Here is a 14,155-nt window from a genome sequence, read left to right on the forward strand (position 1 = left end):
TGTGGACCCCGGTCCCACCCAGCCACTTATGCCGTCTGTCTTTCAGCTGGCCAGATGGAGTTTAAGCATCTCTGAAAACCAGCTTCCGGCACTAAACAATGTTACAATTACCAAACACCTTTACCCACTCGCTCAGCTGTTGCTGCTGGTGGCCCCGCTGCCCAGGGCATCGGGCCGGGCATGCCCTTTCCTGTTCCCTCCCTCCTTCAGCCTCTGCTTCTGGTCCTCCGCTGTCTCCATCCCCTGGGATCACTGCCACTGCCCCTCCCTGCCCACCCAAACCCATTCCACTATTGCAGCCACGCTTCAAACTGTCATTTTCTTTTTAATTTTTAATCAGTCTGTGTCGAGAAAAAACAGGATTTGATCAAGCTTCCAGCCCTCACCGCTCTATCAGCATAGCAATTTTGTGGATCAGAGTTTTGATTGTATTTGTCTAAAACCCAGAGGAGAGATGGAATCAGCTCCACAGATCAACATGTATTCGAAGAGACACTTCAAGACTTGGGAAATGTTTTTATCAATCATTTTCTTAGGAACGACACCCAGTGGGCCCCGGGAGGGGGCGGTGCAAGTGATGGATGGACAGGTGGGTGAGACAGCCGGAGGCCTGGGAAGCAGGAGCGAAGGGTTGTCTGTCTTTGGAGGCTGCGGACTTCGCAGGACAAAATAAAAGGGGGGAGAAATCCAACCTCACATTTTATTTGGAGGGGGAGGAATATGTTTTCAGATACAATTTCTGTTTTGGAAAATTAAATCTGTCTGAGTTTGGCAGGGGGGGCAACAACCCTAATAGTTAACTGGAGATGGGCTCACGACTCAGATAAATTGTCAAGTGGGATCTTTTAAAAATGCCGAAACAGGGCTTCCCTGGTGGCGCAGTGGTTGAGAGTCCGCCCGCCGATGCAGGGGACACGGGTTCGTGCCCCGGTCCGCGAAGATCCCACATGCCGCGGAGCGGCTGAGCCCGTGAGCCATGGCCGCTGAGCCTGCGCGTCCAGAGCCTGTGCTCCGCAACGGGAGAGGCCACAACGGTGAGAGGCCCGCGTACGCAAAAAAAAAAAAAAAAAAAAAAAGCCAAAACAAAACATTACCTTGGTTACTTCTCCACCATGAGATGCTATTTGAACACACTCTGACCATGTGTAAAGTCACAAGATTTAGCCAATGCCATGGATCCGTGCGCTAGACCATGAATACAAATACTGATATTTCACCAAAGGACAGCACGGAGGACAGGAGCTCTACTTTCTGAAGAAATTTCCAGAAAGCCGAGTCTGTCTGAGTCTTTCTTTTCCTTTCTCAGTGGAACCGCCACATCCCGCTTTAGTCTTGCCTTGAGCAGAGTTGTCCAGCCCAAGGAAGACTATCCAAAGGACACCCCAGAATCTTCCTTGGGGAGCCTGCAGGGGCGCTCTGCTACTCTTCCAGCAGCTCAACACAGACTTCCTGCAGAGGCTGTTCCATCCTCATTTGGCGTCCAGAGACAGTTGGAAGCAGATTTTAGAAGCGATTTACATAATGTGGCATGCTTTCAGAGGAGGCGGGTAGTACTCGTAAGTCAGCAGGATGTGGGATTTGGTGGGATACGCTTGGAACCGTCTGTCCCATGTTCCGCAGCACAAGATGCACTTAACACCTTCATCCAGGACCACACAGGGTCTCCCCCCATCCTTTTTGTTCCTCACCGGTCTTGGCAAATCCTCAAGTTTCATTTAAAAGCACTGCCACTGCCACTGTTGAGTCCGAGATGTACGATGTGTCACTGTCCCCATGTTGATAAATTAGAAAACTTCCTCCATCCCCCCCAAGCTCTGTCCTCCAGAGGCCTCACTCCAAAGTACAAGGTGCCCATCCCCAAAGGGGCAGCAGAATCATCGGGACTTTTTCCAGTTATGGATCTTCTTCCATTAGAGGGATCTCTGTAAAAGAAGAGATGGTTATTATACTAATACACCGGAAAACACCGCAAAGATCTGGAATCGTGAGCTTTAGCAAAATGTCTACAGTTCCTACACATCAGCGAGAAGAAGAAAATGCTAAGTTCCACGTATCAGTTAACAAGCAAATAAACCAACTCCTCTGTACAACATGATTTGCTGGAAAATCTCATACTCAGCTCATAAAAAATAAACGGTTAGGCTTCAACCATGCACCCTAATGGTCATACCAACCGAAAGGTTACAAGTTCAAGTACAGAGAGGCAGGGTGGTACTGGAGAAAAGGAACTCTATGAGGAACCAGGAGACCCCCGTTTCCATGTGCTTACTGCTACTTACTGTCAATATAAGCTGGAATGAGTGCTCTCATTGGTAAAGTGGTGCTGGTGTCCCCTTGCCCCGGGAAACACAGCCCTAATTAGTCTGATGCAGTTTTACTATCTTGCCATGAGCTGCAACCTGCCTTTCCTTGCAGTAGGCACATACACACCTTTTACTTCACCCCTGATACACATAACCTGTATGTACCCAGAGCTTCTCCAGGGCCGGGCCCTCGTGTCCGCATCTGGGTCTTCCCTTTTAGCACGTGTGTGTTACCTGGATCCCAAGCACCACTTTCAGAAGTCCTGCCTAATTAAGGGAGAAAGAAGAAAACATCCTGGATCGTACGGATGCTGTGAAAACCAAGTTCCGCCCACTGTGGCCTTTCTACTTTGGATGACTTGGTGCTCTTTTATGCCTCCAGAAATTTCAGTTAATGGGCTCATCACTTGTGAGATGATGATCATTTCTTCCCATAACCGGCCTTGCCCACGGCCTCTACATGCAGAGAGATCAAGATGCAATTTAAGCCGAGTGAGACGGTAGCACTGATTTGGCCCTGAGCTGGGAGCAGGGTGGGGCTGTGCAAGGGTGGCCCGGGCCTCGGGGCAAATGCTTACCATCTGCAATGTCAATGCCTGGGCTGGTGGATGCCACCTCCCCCGCCGTGCTGGGAGCTGTGTCAGGGTTGTCGGAAGCGGGGCGGGTGCCCCCTTGGCACGTGGGAGGTGAATACAAACTCTGGAGCAGCTCCGAAGAGCCTGAGACGCTGTCACGGGTTCCTGACTCCCCCGGGCCCGTGTCCGTGTCCCCTGAGCCGGGGTATGCTGGGGGGCTCTGGTCGTCCACGGGTAAGGGGCAGCCCTGGCCCACGGAGGACAGGTACCCTGGGGCTAAGGCACTCAAGCCGCCACTCACAGCCTCGTCATAGGACGGGAGCATGACGGGCACGCCGTCTACCACCACGAAGTCGGGGTCGCTGCTGGAACTCCTGGGAGGCCCCCTGTGGAGAGGAAAGTGGTGCTAATCTGTCAGGTGACAGGTCACCCCGGGAACGAGGCCACAGTGCCCCCCACTGCAGCTGGGGTCCTGGGGGCTGCGGAGCCCTGGGAGGAGGTGGTGCAGGAGACCCAGCCTCCCTGCCCGGTCCCCTCCGGCAGACGCTGCGTCCACCAGGGCCACACTCTGGACAGGAGAGGTTTTCTCCTCCTGCTTCCCTCCTGGCCTCTTGCCGCCTCTGGGCTCCAGTATCTCCTCATCCTTCCTTCTTCCCCCCATTGGACCTCTGGCCTTGGCCTCATAAACCTGAGAACAGGGGACTCTGTGGCCCATTCCAACCGAGCACCCCAATGTGCCCCTGCAGTGTCCCTGAGGAAGCCTGTTGGAAACGGAACAGTACCATTAAAAGCTTGGGACACCGTGGACCCTGACGCCCCTTTCATTTACCCCTGTGCTTCACATGCTTCGTGTTTGTTTTCTGCTACGGTATAAAAATCACTCACTTTTAGTCAAGACAGAAAAACAACAACAACAGAAAAAAAAAGGAACTCTGAACACCATCTCACTACCTGTTCCGGGTCTGTGGGCTCACAGCCGCCCCCCGACCCAGCAGCCACCTGAACCTAAGCTCCGCCTGTGCTGCCCAGAGCGGGGGTTCCCTTACGCTGACGGGGGGTTCCCTTACACACGCGGCTTGCAGGATCTTAGTTCCCCAACCAGGGATCGAACCTGGCAGTGGGAGCTCCAGGTCCTAACTGCTGGGCCGCCAGGGAATTCCCTAGGGACCATTTTTAAAACATCTTAATATTTAGTCTCTATCCTGGAAACTTTGTTCCCAAGCCTATGTAGAAAAATAGCTCCACAGGCCACGTTCAAGTGCTCCAGTGTACTATAAATCACAACATGTGGTTCAGCTTTCTCCTTATAACCCTTAGGTCTTCTTTCGATAGTCTAATTGCTCAATGACAGGACATGGTCCCTTGACCCATAAATAATAACGGGGAAGACAGAGCGGATGGCAGGTTGGAGAGGAAAGAAGATTCTGTCACCTCAGCTGGAGCTTGGCTGTGGCCCCAGGATGGTGTCTGCACACTCTGGGCCTGGCGTGGATGCAGGCGCACACCCACCCCCGACCTAGCACACTTTCCCGGCTGGGAGAGTGGGGTGCTTGCAGGTTGGGGGGCTCCTGCCGCCAGGTGGGGGCATTGCTACGTGGGATGAGGCTGTCCTGGGGGCGGGAGGTTGAGGGGAAAAGGTGCGTGGTGCTTTCTTCAGCAGCCCCGCCTGCTTCCCAGCCCCGCGCCTGGCTGGGAGTGTGAGAGGCACGAGTGAGTTTCCTGGAGGGCGGAGTGGGAAGCGGTGAGTCCCCGGCAGACGCCTCCTCCACTAAGCAACACGCTCTTTGCCAGAGGCGTGGTACACACGACCCCGGGGGCCAGTTTGTCCCTGTGTCAGAAACAAATGCTCTTTTCTGAAGCATGAGGTCCCCAAATGAGAAGACTCTGACATGGGCACAGGAATCCAAGGACGTACCTGATTCCCTTGGGAGCCCTGGCTGCTAGCATCCTATGATGTTCGGTGCCCTGACTTCCTTTTCACGTTCACAAACTTATCCCTGTGCTTTCTTTCTTTTTTTAAAAATAAATTTATTTATTTATTTATTTTTGGCTGCGTCGGGTCTCCGCTGCTGCGTGCGGGCTTTCTCTAGTTGCGGCGAGCCGGGGCTACTCTCCGCTGTGGCGCGCCGGCTCTTCATTGCGGTGGCCCCTCCCGTTGCTGAGCACGGGCTCTAGGGCGCATGGGTTTAGTCACTCCGCAGCATGCGGGATCCTCCCGGACCGGGGTTCGAACCCGCATTCCCTGAATCGGCAGGCGGATTCCCAGCCACTGTGCCACCAGGGAAGCCCATCTCTGTGCTTTCTAAATGACTTCTCCTTCCAGGAACAGTGACCTGCCAGCAGCAGTGCTGGGTGGCTCTTGGTTCCGAAGGCGCTGGTGTGCTCGGTTCTGGGCAAGGGGCCAGCGTCGGAGGGGCAGGGCCACAGGCTGCCCTGGGCACTGAGAGGACCAGACCGCCTCTGAGGGACTTTGACAAGCTCCTCTCTGGTGATGACGACAGGGAGGATGAAGACACTGACCCAAGCTCCCCTGTGCAGCCCAGGAGGATGGAGACTGCCCCCCGCCCTGCCCCCGCCCTCCCACAGGTCCCACTCCAAAAGCTCAGACCCTACTTGGAGGCAGCAGCTCATCAGCCCTGTCCTGGCTTCCCATCCAGAGCCTCTTCTCCTTCCTGAGACTTGCCACGGTTTTGCACACCGGTTTTGAACCTCTGTTGGGTCACGCACTTTGGACCTTGTCCCTAATTACTTCTGTGTATTTCTTACCCTCCCTGTGGCCTGGAAGCTCCAAGGTACGTAACTCTAGAGCTGCAGGCACATAGTGGGCAATGGGGGGACCCCTGGGGGTGGGAGGTGCAGGGTGTGCAGCCCTGACTGTGCTCCCCTTCTCTGCACCCCCTACAATGCCTGCCTCGAGAATGTTTATCCCGGGAAGGAGGGAGATAGGGGCTTACAGGTGGCGGGGCAGAAAGAGGGAAATGAGTCTGTCTCCAGCTTGGTGTTCTGACCCCAGACACCCCAAAACCTCCCAGGCGAATGTTTTTGCTTTCTCCCCTATTCCCCCTTAGAAGCTCAACTCTGCACTCATCAAGGCTGACCATCCTTTCTCCTTGCTGCCTAAGGTGGCCGCACTGAGCCTGACCCAAGGTGGCCATGGGCTGCACTGACCTGGGGGGAAAGTGGGCCTTGAACTTGGTCTGGAACATCCTGGCCAGGATGACAAGCAACAGCAGTAGCAGCACGCTGGTCGCCGTGAACGCCACGATCTTCCACGTGGTCAGGAGGGTCTCGTGGGTGCTGGGCCACGTTTGCTCTGCCGTGAGAGAGGACAAAGCAGCTGTGACGCTCCCAGGCCATGACGGGCGCTGGGGTTCCTGTGTGCTCGTCTGAGGGATTTGCCTTCTCTACTTCTCCGCACTCCACCCGCACCGGTTCACGTTACCATTTGTGGGCCCCCAGATGCGCTGTGTTAACAAATGCTTTCCCCGCCCCCCTTTGCTGCCTCCAGGGCAGCCATCACCCCTGCTTGGGGCAGGTGGCCGTGGCCACACCTGGAAAAAGCCGGGGCAAGCGGGCTGGACTGGGGTGGGCAGGAGATGCTGGGCGGATGTGCACGGGTGGTAAGTACCCGGGTGCTCTGAGACCAGGGGTGAGGACGGTTGGCTAGTAATGTGTTATTAAGTAGGAAGCACTGACACTTGCACGTGGCTTACGTTTTTAGAAGTGAGAGCAGGCTTTACCCACCATCGTATCATCTGTGTTCTGATATGCATCTTGGAGTGGAAGAGAAAGGCTGAGTCATGCTCCGCTTGGGTCACACCCATGGGCCTGTGTCCTTGTCAGTGGAAGGGGTCAAGGCTGGGAGAAGACAGAGTGCACAGAGGCCAGGTCCTTCCATGGTTGCTAGGGGTCTAGGGACCCGTTCAGAGGGTCAGCATTGTAACATGGGCATGGGCGGGTTAATACTCCTGACCCTCTGAACAGGGTTTGGAAGTATCAGCCGCATGTATCCACAAAGATGAGTTTCTATATCCAGTCCCTAACACCGCGTGTGACAGGGGAGGGTGTGTGGGAGGAGGGACAGGGCTCAGGACACAGCCACCCGCCACTGCGAGTAGTTGGAACCTGGACCATCCAGGGACGCCCTCGACGTGCTCACCTGACTTGATGCAGTAGACTTGATAGGAAGGAAACCACTCCCCGTACTGGCAGGTGATGTACTTGTAATCGCTGGTGAGGCTGTAGCCGGGATCGCAGTAGAACTCCACCACGGTTCCGTGGTTGTAGCGCTCACATGGCCGCGGGTGGCAGATGAAATCTCCGTGACTCACCATGGGAGGTAGCGGACAGACTTGGGCAGTGGGGGAGAATAAGAGTTTCAGAACCACATGCTTATCCCGTCTGGACCCTCAAAACAGAGACTGAGCTCGGAGAACACATCCCTCAGAGATGCACTGATACGTGAACCATCGGACTAGTGATGATTAGCTGTCCCCGAGACAGTCCCTTCGTCTGTCCCTTCACGTGAGGTCAGACGGAAGCCTGCAGTAAGATTCTGAGCATTGCCGCTGTCACGTGGCATTATAAAGTACACCGTAAAAGAGAGGTTTGTTTTACACCGCAAAGAGTATGCCTACTTACTAGACAGTGTTAAGCTGTTCTATTAATAATGCATGCTATTACGTGCCAGACAACCTAGTAAATACAACTGAGATATTTATGGACAAAATCTTCGCTGAAAGGAACAGCTATCCTGAGCCTGTTCCTGTGGCTATGGGAGAAATTTGGGACCATCCAAATCCCTGGGTGTGCCGAACCTGATCCTCAGATGCCCTCCTGGGGTTTGGCCAATGCTGGCTCCGTGCAGGCCCAGGCCACAGCCTCCCAGTCATAGGCCCCCTGGCCAGCACGGAGGAGCCTCGGGGCCTGGGCCTGGTTTGCCACCAATATGCTACGTGACCTTACAGAGGTCACTTAACCAAACGTAAGCCTTGATTTTCTCCTCTGTAAAATGGAAGCTTATTCTACCCTTGATCGTGTTTTATGGTTTTTCTAACCCTCATATTCTATGATTAAATTTAGGGGAAGAAAAAGTTGTTTTCAGTTGCCTCTCTTGAACCCAAACTCTGGGTTGTCAGGTAAGAACGGTTCTATCTTTGGGTCCAGAAAGATGGTTTTCGTGGAGTTTAGTGCTTGTTCCCTGATTCCCACAAAGAGCCCTCTTTCCTGGACGACGCCTCAGAACCGCCCTTAAACACTCCTCAAGAAACAATCAAAGCCCCGACTACCGAGGCCAGCTTCAAACCCACACCTACGGAAACCGCTACGAGCTTTGACCAAAAAAGGGAGAGAGTTAACTTTTGAGCCTCTTCCCAGGGGTACCCAAGTCCTGGGCAGTGGAGACTCACAGGCAGGCCTCAGAGCTCTCCCCACGCAGTCGCATCTGCAGGGAGCTGCCCGCCCCACACGGGCCGTGGGAATGTGTGTCGGGAGCTCTTATCTGGCAGCAAGCCGGGCACTGGGGCTGGTCAGCAAGGTGGGCCCACCCAGTGGGGGTGTCCCACGGCTTGGGGCCAAGAGGCTCTTTGCAGACACTCTCTCTCATCCTGCAAACGATGCCACGAGGCAGATCTTAATGGCTCTTTTCAGAGTCAGGGAAACAGAAACTCAGAGGGGTCAAGGTCGGGCTTCCCTGGTGGCGCAGTGGTTGGGAGTCCGCCTGCCGATGCAGGGGACGTGGGTTCGTGCCCCGGTCCGGGAAGATCCCACATGCCGCGGAGCGGCTGGGCCCGTGAGCCATGGCCGCTGAGCCTGCGCGTCCGGAGCCTGTGCTCCGCAACGGGAGAAGCCACAGCAGTGAGAGGCCCGCGTACCGCAAAAAAAAAAAAATTAAAATTAAGAGAGGTCACGGTCTCCAGGAGCAGCTGGAGGAGTGGGTAGGAGCTCGGGCTGAGTTCTGGCTCAGCTCCTCACCAGCCGGATGACCCTGAACAAGTGGCTTCTCATCTCCGAGCTTCAGTGGCCTCATCTGTAAAATGGGAGCATCTGAGGGTTATTCTGGGGAAGGCTGGCCAGGCCTCAGTTCCGAGCTGACGTGATGTAAGTGGGCGGTCAGGGATAACCAGGAACCGGGCATCTACAGAGAGGGGTCGTAACGAGGCAATTGCTTCCGCAGGTGATGGAAAAACCTACGTGGATGATGAGGCCCCTGAGATGAGCAGCAGCAGGGAAGCCACTACTGCCCCTGGGCGGGTGGGACGGAGGTGTGCTAGTGGCCGGGCCCCCGTGTAAGTTGGAGCCACGGAGGTGATCCTGTAGGAGATGGAGGCCACGGAAACTCAGGCACTGCTGGAGATGCCCCGGGGCAGCGAGGCACCTGCCCTCACTCCCTCTGGACAAAGCCGGCGAGGAGCCCGCGGACCAGGGGGTGGTGGTGCAGGGGAAGGGCCAGGACTGGGTCTGAGGTCCACGGGCCCAGAGCGTTCTCCATAAATGGCGGCTGGCAGGTGACTGCGCCTCGGGTCCCACAGGTAGACACTGGTACAGTCGGGACCGGAGCTCTGGCTTTCCGCCAGCCCAGGGCATCTCCCATCCCAGCAGATGCATGCCCTCCACAGAGTTGCCCATGGCCACAGAGTCCTGTCACCCAGTGCACTTCTAGTTCCACAAACTGGGGCTCCTGCCAAATCCACTCCCTCCAGGGTGTTCCATGAGCATCCCCAGTAGGCGATCAAGACAGCAGGAGAGGAAAGGGAAGGGAACGACGAGAAGGAGGGAGAGAGAAAAGGTACCAGCAGCATTGAGCTGGTCCTGGGATGCCAGCAGGGGTTTGCAGCAAGGGCCCCTCCTTCCCCAAAGGCCCCTCTGTGCAGAGCACAGGGAAGGAAGTGTCTGGCTCCCTGCCCAGTGAGGGAGGCCACTGGGCTCTCAGAGCCACCTTCCTGGGCTGAAGGAGGCCCTGCCTTCCAGAGTGAAGGGGAGGTTCGATGTCCGCTGTGCAGCCAGCCTGACAGGAATATCTTCCACTCTGGAGGCCTCCAGGGCTTCTGGGCTCGTGTGGCCACAGGGGGTCCACCCCTCCTCTGCACCTCCCATGATTGCCCCCCAGCACTGCAGCGGCTCACGGGAGGCTGGACCTTTGCTGGGAGAGTAGGTCCTTTCCACGGTCAAGAGCGGCAGGACCCTCCTCCTAGCTGCCCTCCAGACAAATGCCCGGGAGTCCCCACAGGGTGAGAAAATCGCCAGAGCATTTTCAAGGCCCAGAGAACGTCATGAGAGGTCGGAAGAAGCCCTGTAAATATATACATGCAAGTTTGTTACGGCGACTAAAAGTCGGCATTCTCCACCTGGTTCTACAAGAATGAAGTCACTAAGCCGCTGGAGTCGCTGACCTTCAACACCCCGTGAAAGGAGTTCGGGGTGGAGATCAGGAATGAGGCGCTCTGTGCTCTGGGGAAAACTGGCAGAACAGGCCTTCAGACAGTTAGATATTTTCAGGAGATTTTATGAGCCCAATTTCTTGCACCTTGTCACATCTAGAAAAGCACTAAAACCATTCATGGAGACGTCTCCTTGTGACTAGCTGCAGCCTTCTGCCAAGATGTGAGCTTGACTGTATGTATCCCCCGTCACCAAAATCACATGTGTACCGTCCTCCTCCCACCTCTTCGGAGCAGTTCCTCAGAGCCGTCTGAGAGCCTGTCTCCCAGGCTATAGTCTTCATCTGGCCCCACATAAAACAACTCACAGCTCTCATGTTGTGCAATTTTTTCCACCTGACAGTTTTCAGCAGCATTTTTCCTCACTTGGAGGATAAAGGACTGTTCAAATCATTGCCTTAACTGAGGCAGGTGGTCCCTGATGTGCTAAGGAAGGCCTGGGCTGACCGGACCCTGCATGTGACAAGGGAGGGGGGTGGTACAGCGTGTGAAGCCTGGCACGGGCATGGAGGGCCCCCAATTCATGTTCAAATCCCAGCTCTATACCGCTGAGTTGGGGGCAGGGTGTTAGGCAGCTTGTTTAACTTCTGGGGGGTTTAGCTTCCCCGTCCGTGTAGTCAGGGCAACAATTCCTAACTCCTCGGGTTGTCGCGAGGATTAGAAAGCCTGAAACGCAGTAGGCACTTAATAAATAACAGCGCTTAGTATTACTGGTGCCTGAACTTGCTGAGTGCCCGTGCTGTACAATCAGGATACGTGGATTGCACCAGGCCGGCCCCAGACGTTCCTGGAGGGAATCTGGAAGCATCTCACTGGCAGGTTTTCTCAGAGGCCAGATAAAAACCACCCACGGTAGAGGCTTTGATTCTGAGACTGTCATAATCGGTTGCTAATAGAGATGCATTTGTCCCCTAAGTGGAAACATTTATCTTCACACTGTGCAGTGTTTCTAGTGATTGCACCTGGCCGGCCATTAGCTTTGCTGCAAGGAAACCCCCCCCTCACCCGTGCATCCTGGTAGGGGTAGAGGGTCGGGAGTGTTCTTTAAACTTGGAAGGAACGGCCAATCAAAGTGTTAATTATAAATTTGGGAAGCTTATTTTATTTTTTAATAACTCTCTTTTTTTTTTAAATTATGTACTTATTTATGGCTGTGTTGGGTCTTCGTTGCTGCACATGGGCTTTCTCTAGTTGTGGCGAGTGGGGGCTACTCTTCATTGTGGTGCACGGGCTTCTCATTGCAGTGGCTTCTCTTGTTGTGGAGCACGGGCTCTAGGCGCGTGGGCTTCAGTAGCTGTGGCTTGCGGACTCTAGAGCGCAGGCTCAGTAGTTGTGGCGCACGGGCTTAGTTGCCCCACAACATGTGGGATCTTCCCGGACCAGGGCTCGAACCCGTGTCCCCTGCATTGGCAGGCGGATTCCCAACCACTGCGCCACCAAGGAAGCCCTGCTCATTTCTTAATTCATGTACTTAACACATAGTTTTTGGACAACCACTGAAACTAGATAATGCATTGATCCCACCCTCCCGGGGCTTACTAAAGACAGATGATAAGTAAACAAATGAATATTGATGTGTCTGGGTGAGGCCTTTCCTCTCTCTCTGTTGAAAAACACCATCAACTCTCACACACAGGAGGTGGCCTGGGCGACCTGCCCCCACCTTCCGAGAGGCCTGGAAGGTGACTGGGACCAAAGGGAGCCAGATATTCTTTTAGGCACAAGAAGATCCAAAATGTAAGCTGGTCCTGGCAGGGGATTAGAGAACCAGGGATGCAAAAGCTTTAAAAAGGCCAGACCACATCACTCCCCCTGTGAAGGAGACGGGTCAGAGGACAGCGGCTGTGTGCACCCCAAGCCGGAGAAACCGAGGATACCCCAGACGCCAGAGCAGCAAGGGCAAGGGCCCTGATCTAGGACAGGTGGTCGAGGGACATGTGGGGAGGAACATCCCGGGCAGAGGGGATGACGCACGTGAGGGCAAGCTGGAGGCATGAAGGGAGGAGGGGGTGGTGGCCGTGTGTGACCAGACAGGGGAGGGGCTGCACACGGGAGGGTGCAGAGGCAGCCAGGGCAGGGTGTAGGCAGCTCCGTGGGCCCCGTGGCCGGAAGCTGAGATTTTACCCACGGTGTCAGGGACGCTGTAAAGAGCCGGTATAGACCTGTTTTCACAAGGAAGCTCTAGCTGCTCTGTGGAGGCTAGGAAGCAGAGATGGAGGTGGGGAGGCTGTCAGGTCTCTGCTGCCACAACCAGGTGAGAGAGGATGGTGGCTTGGACCAGGACAGTGGCAGTGACATGGTGAGCAGGAGAGCGATGGGACCTATTTAGAACTATCTGTTTCTACAATAGGATTTGCTGAGAGATGGAATTTGGGGGCCATGGGAAGAATCAAGGATGACCCCCAGATTTCTGCCATTAGCACCCAGGCAGATGGTGATGCCATTCACCACATCAGGTTTTTGTTTGTTTGTTTGGTGGGAAGGGAGAGGTAGGGAGAGTCTGGGCTGCCAGTGAGACAGTCATCCAAGTATTCATCAGGCAGCAGGAGAAAGCGCCTGGGGTCAGTAAAGAACTCAGGCATCGGGGAGCTCCCCGGTTGCCTAGCGGTCAGGATTCTGGGCTTTCACTGCCATAGCCCGGGTTCAATCCCTGGTCGGGGAACTGAGGTCCTGCAAGCCACGCGGTGCAGCAAAAAAAAAAAAAAAAAAGAGAAAGAAAGAAAAAGAACTCAGGCATCATAAGCCTAGAGATAAGACTGAAAACCATGAGACCAGGTGAACTCACCTAGGGAGAGAGGGTAGAGAGAAAAGAGGAGGGGTCCCCATCCAGAGGCTGAGAAATCAGTTGCAAGAGTGAAAGAGACTGGCCGAGCAGACTGGGACGGACCAAGGAAGCTGAGACAGGAAACTGTTCCGAGCAGGGGGCAGTAGTTCCCAGCAAGCTGAGAATGATTGGAAATCACCGGTGACCTTGAGGCAAGCAATTTCAGAAGAGTGGTGAGTGGCCGGTGGAAGAGGGGCAGTGTGAGTGAGGAGTGCGCGGGGTAGGACATGTAGACTCAGAGAGGGTTGCTAAAGGAAAGCAGCCAATGGGGCAGCTGGAGGCCCGGGGGATCCTGCCCAGCCCCCGCCCCCCAGGAGCCCTGGACCTTGTTTATATGTCCTCTACGGGAGCAGACCAACATGGAGGACAAGGCTGGTGATGCTGGGTGGGAGAAGGAATGCAAGGTCATTATGAAGGTGAAAGGAGCTGTGATCCTATATGCACATCAGTGGACAGACTGGCCTTTGACAGGAGCAGCAGGAGGCCGGAGGGAGGAACTAGAGCTGGAACCAGGGACGAGTGGATCGAAGCCAGGGTGATGGAGACATGGGGGACTTGCCATCTGTAGGTTCGCACTCTCTGAAGGCAGTATGAGGCGAGGCCATTGCTCAGAGAGAAGGAGCTTAGAGCTGAGAATTATACATCACTTACCACAGCCCTTCACCCATTTATATATTTCATTATGTCCAGAAGAGGAAAACAAGGTCTAAAAATAGTCTGTGTGCTTCGTGAACATTCACAGAAATTATTTTGGGGGGAACAGAAGAATGTAAGACATTACCACCTCTAATTATTTTTTTAATCCTTCTGAGCCACGAGCCTAGGTATTCGGATTGCATGTTTCCATTCTTAGTCTTCCAAAGCTTCATGCGGCCCCCTGGGTGGTCCTCTTGTAGGAAGGAGCTGGCTCTTGAGTCTGTGTGTCCAGATCCACCCCACAGGGCTGGTGCTGGAGGTTGCTGGCTGCTCCCACGATCCCGTTCCCCTCTTCTTTCTGGGCACAGAGCTGTCTGC

The 14,155-nt window shown here is 54.7% G+C and overlaps 1 protein-coding gene across 4 annotated transcripts in view; it reads right to left on the reverse strand.

Moving 5' to 3' along the window:
- Positions 1–343: 343 nt before the first annotated feature.
- SUSD4 (sushi domain containing 4) overlaps positions 344–14,155 on the reverse strand; it is a 275,118-nt gene continuing 261,306 nt past the window's right edge. For 3 of the 4 annotated variants that reach the window (XM_079916392.1, XM_079916391.1, XM_079916393.1), the window contains exons 6-9: positions 7,038–7,229; positions 6,047–6,191; positions 2,882–3,264; positions 1,763–1,922 (exon numbers count right to left, since the gene is read on the reverse strand). In XM_079916392.1, the coding sequence (XP_079772518.1) occupies positions 1,894–1,922; positions 2,882–3,264; positions 6,047–6,191; positions 7,038–7,229 (749 nt within the window). In that variant the 3' untranslated portion in view covers positions 1,763–1,893. Of the gene's footprint in view, positions 1,923–2,881; positions 3,265–6,046; positions 6,192–7,037; positions 7,230–14,155 lie in introns of all 4 variants that reach the window. The other variant, XM_079916394.1, reaches the window with a different exon arrangement.

Source organism: Stenella coeruleoalba (assembly GCF_951394435.1).
Source record: "Stenella coeruleoalba genome assembly, chromosome: 1".
NCBI lineage: Eukaryota > Metazoa > Chordata > Mammalia > Artiodactyla > Delphinidae > Stenella > Stenella coeruleoalba.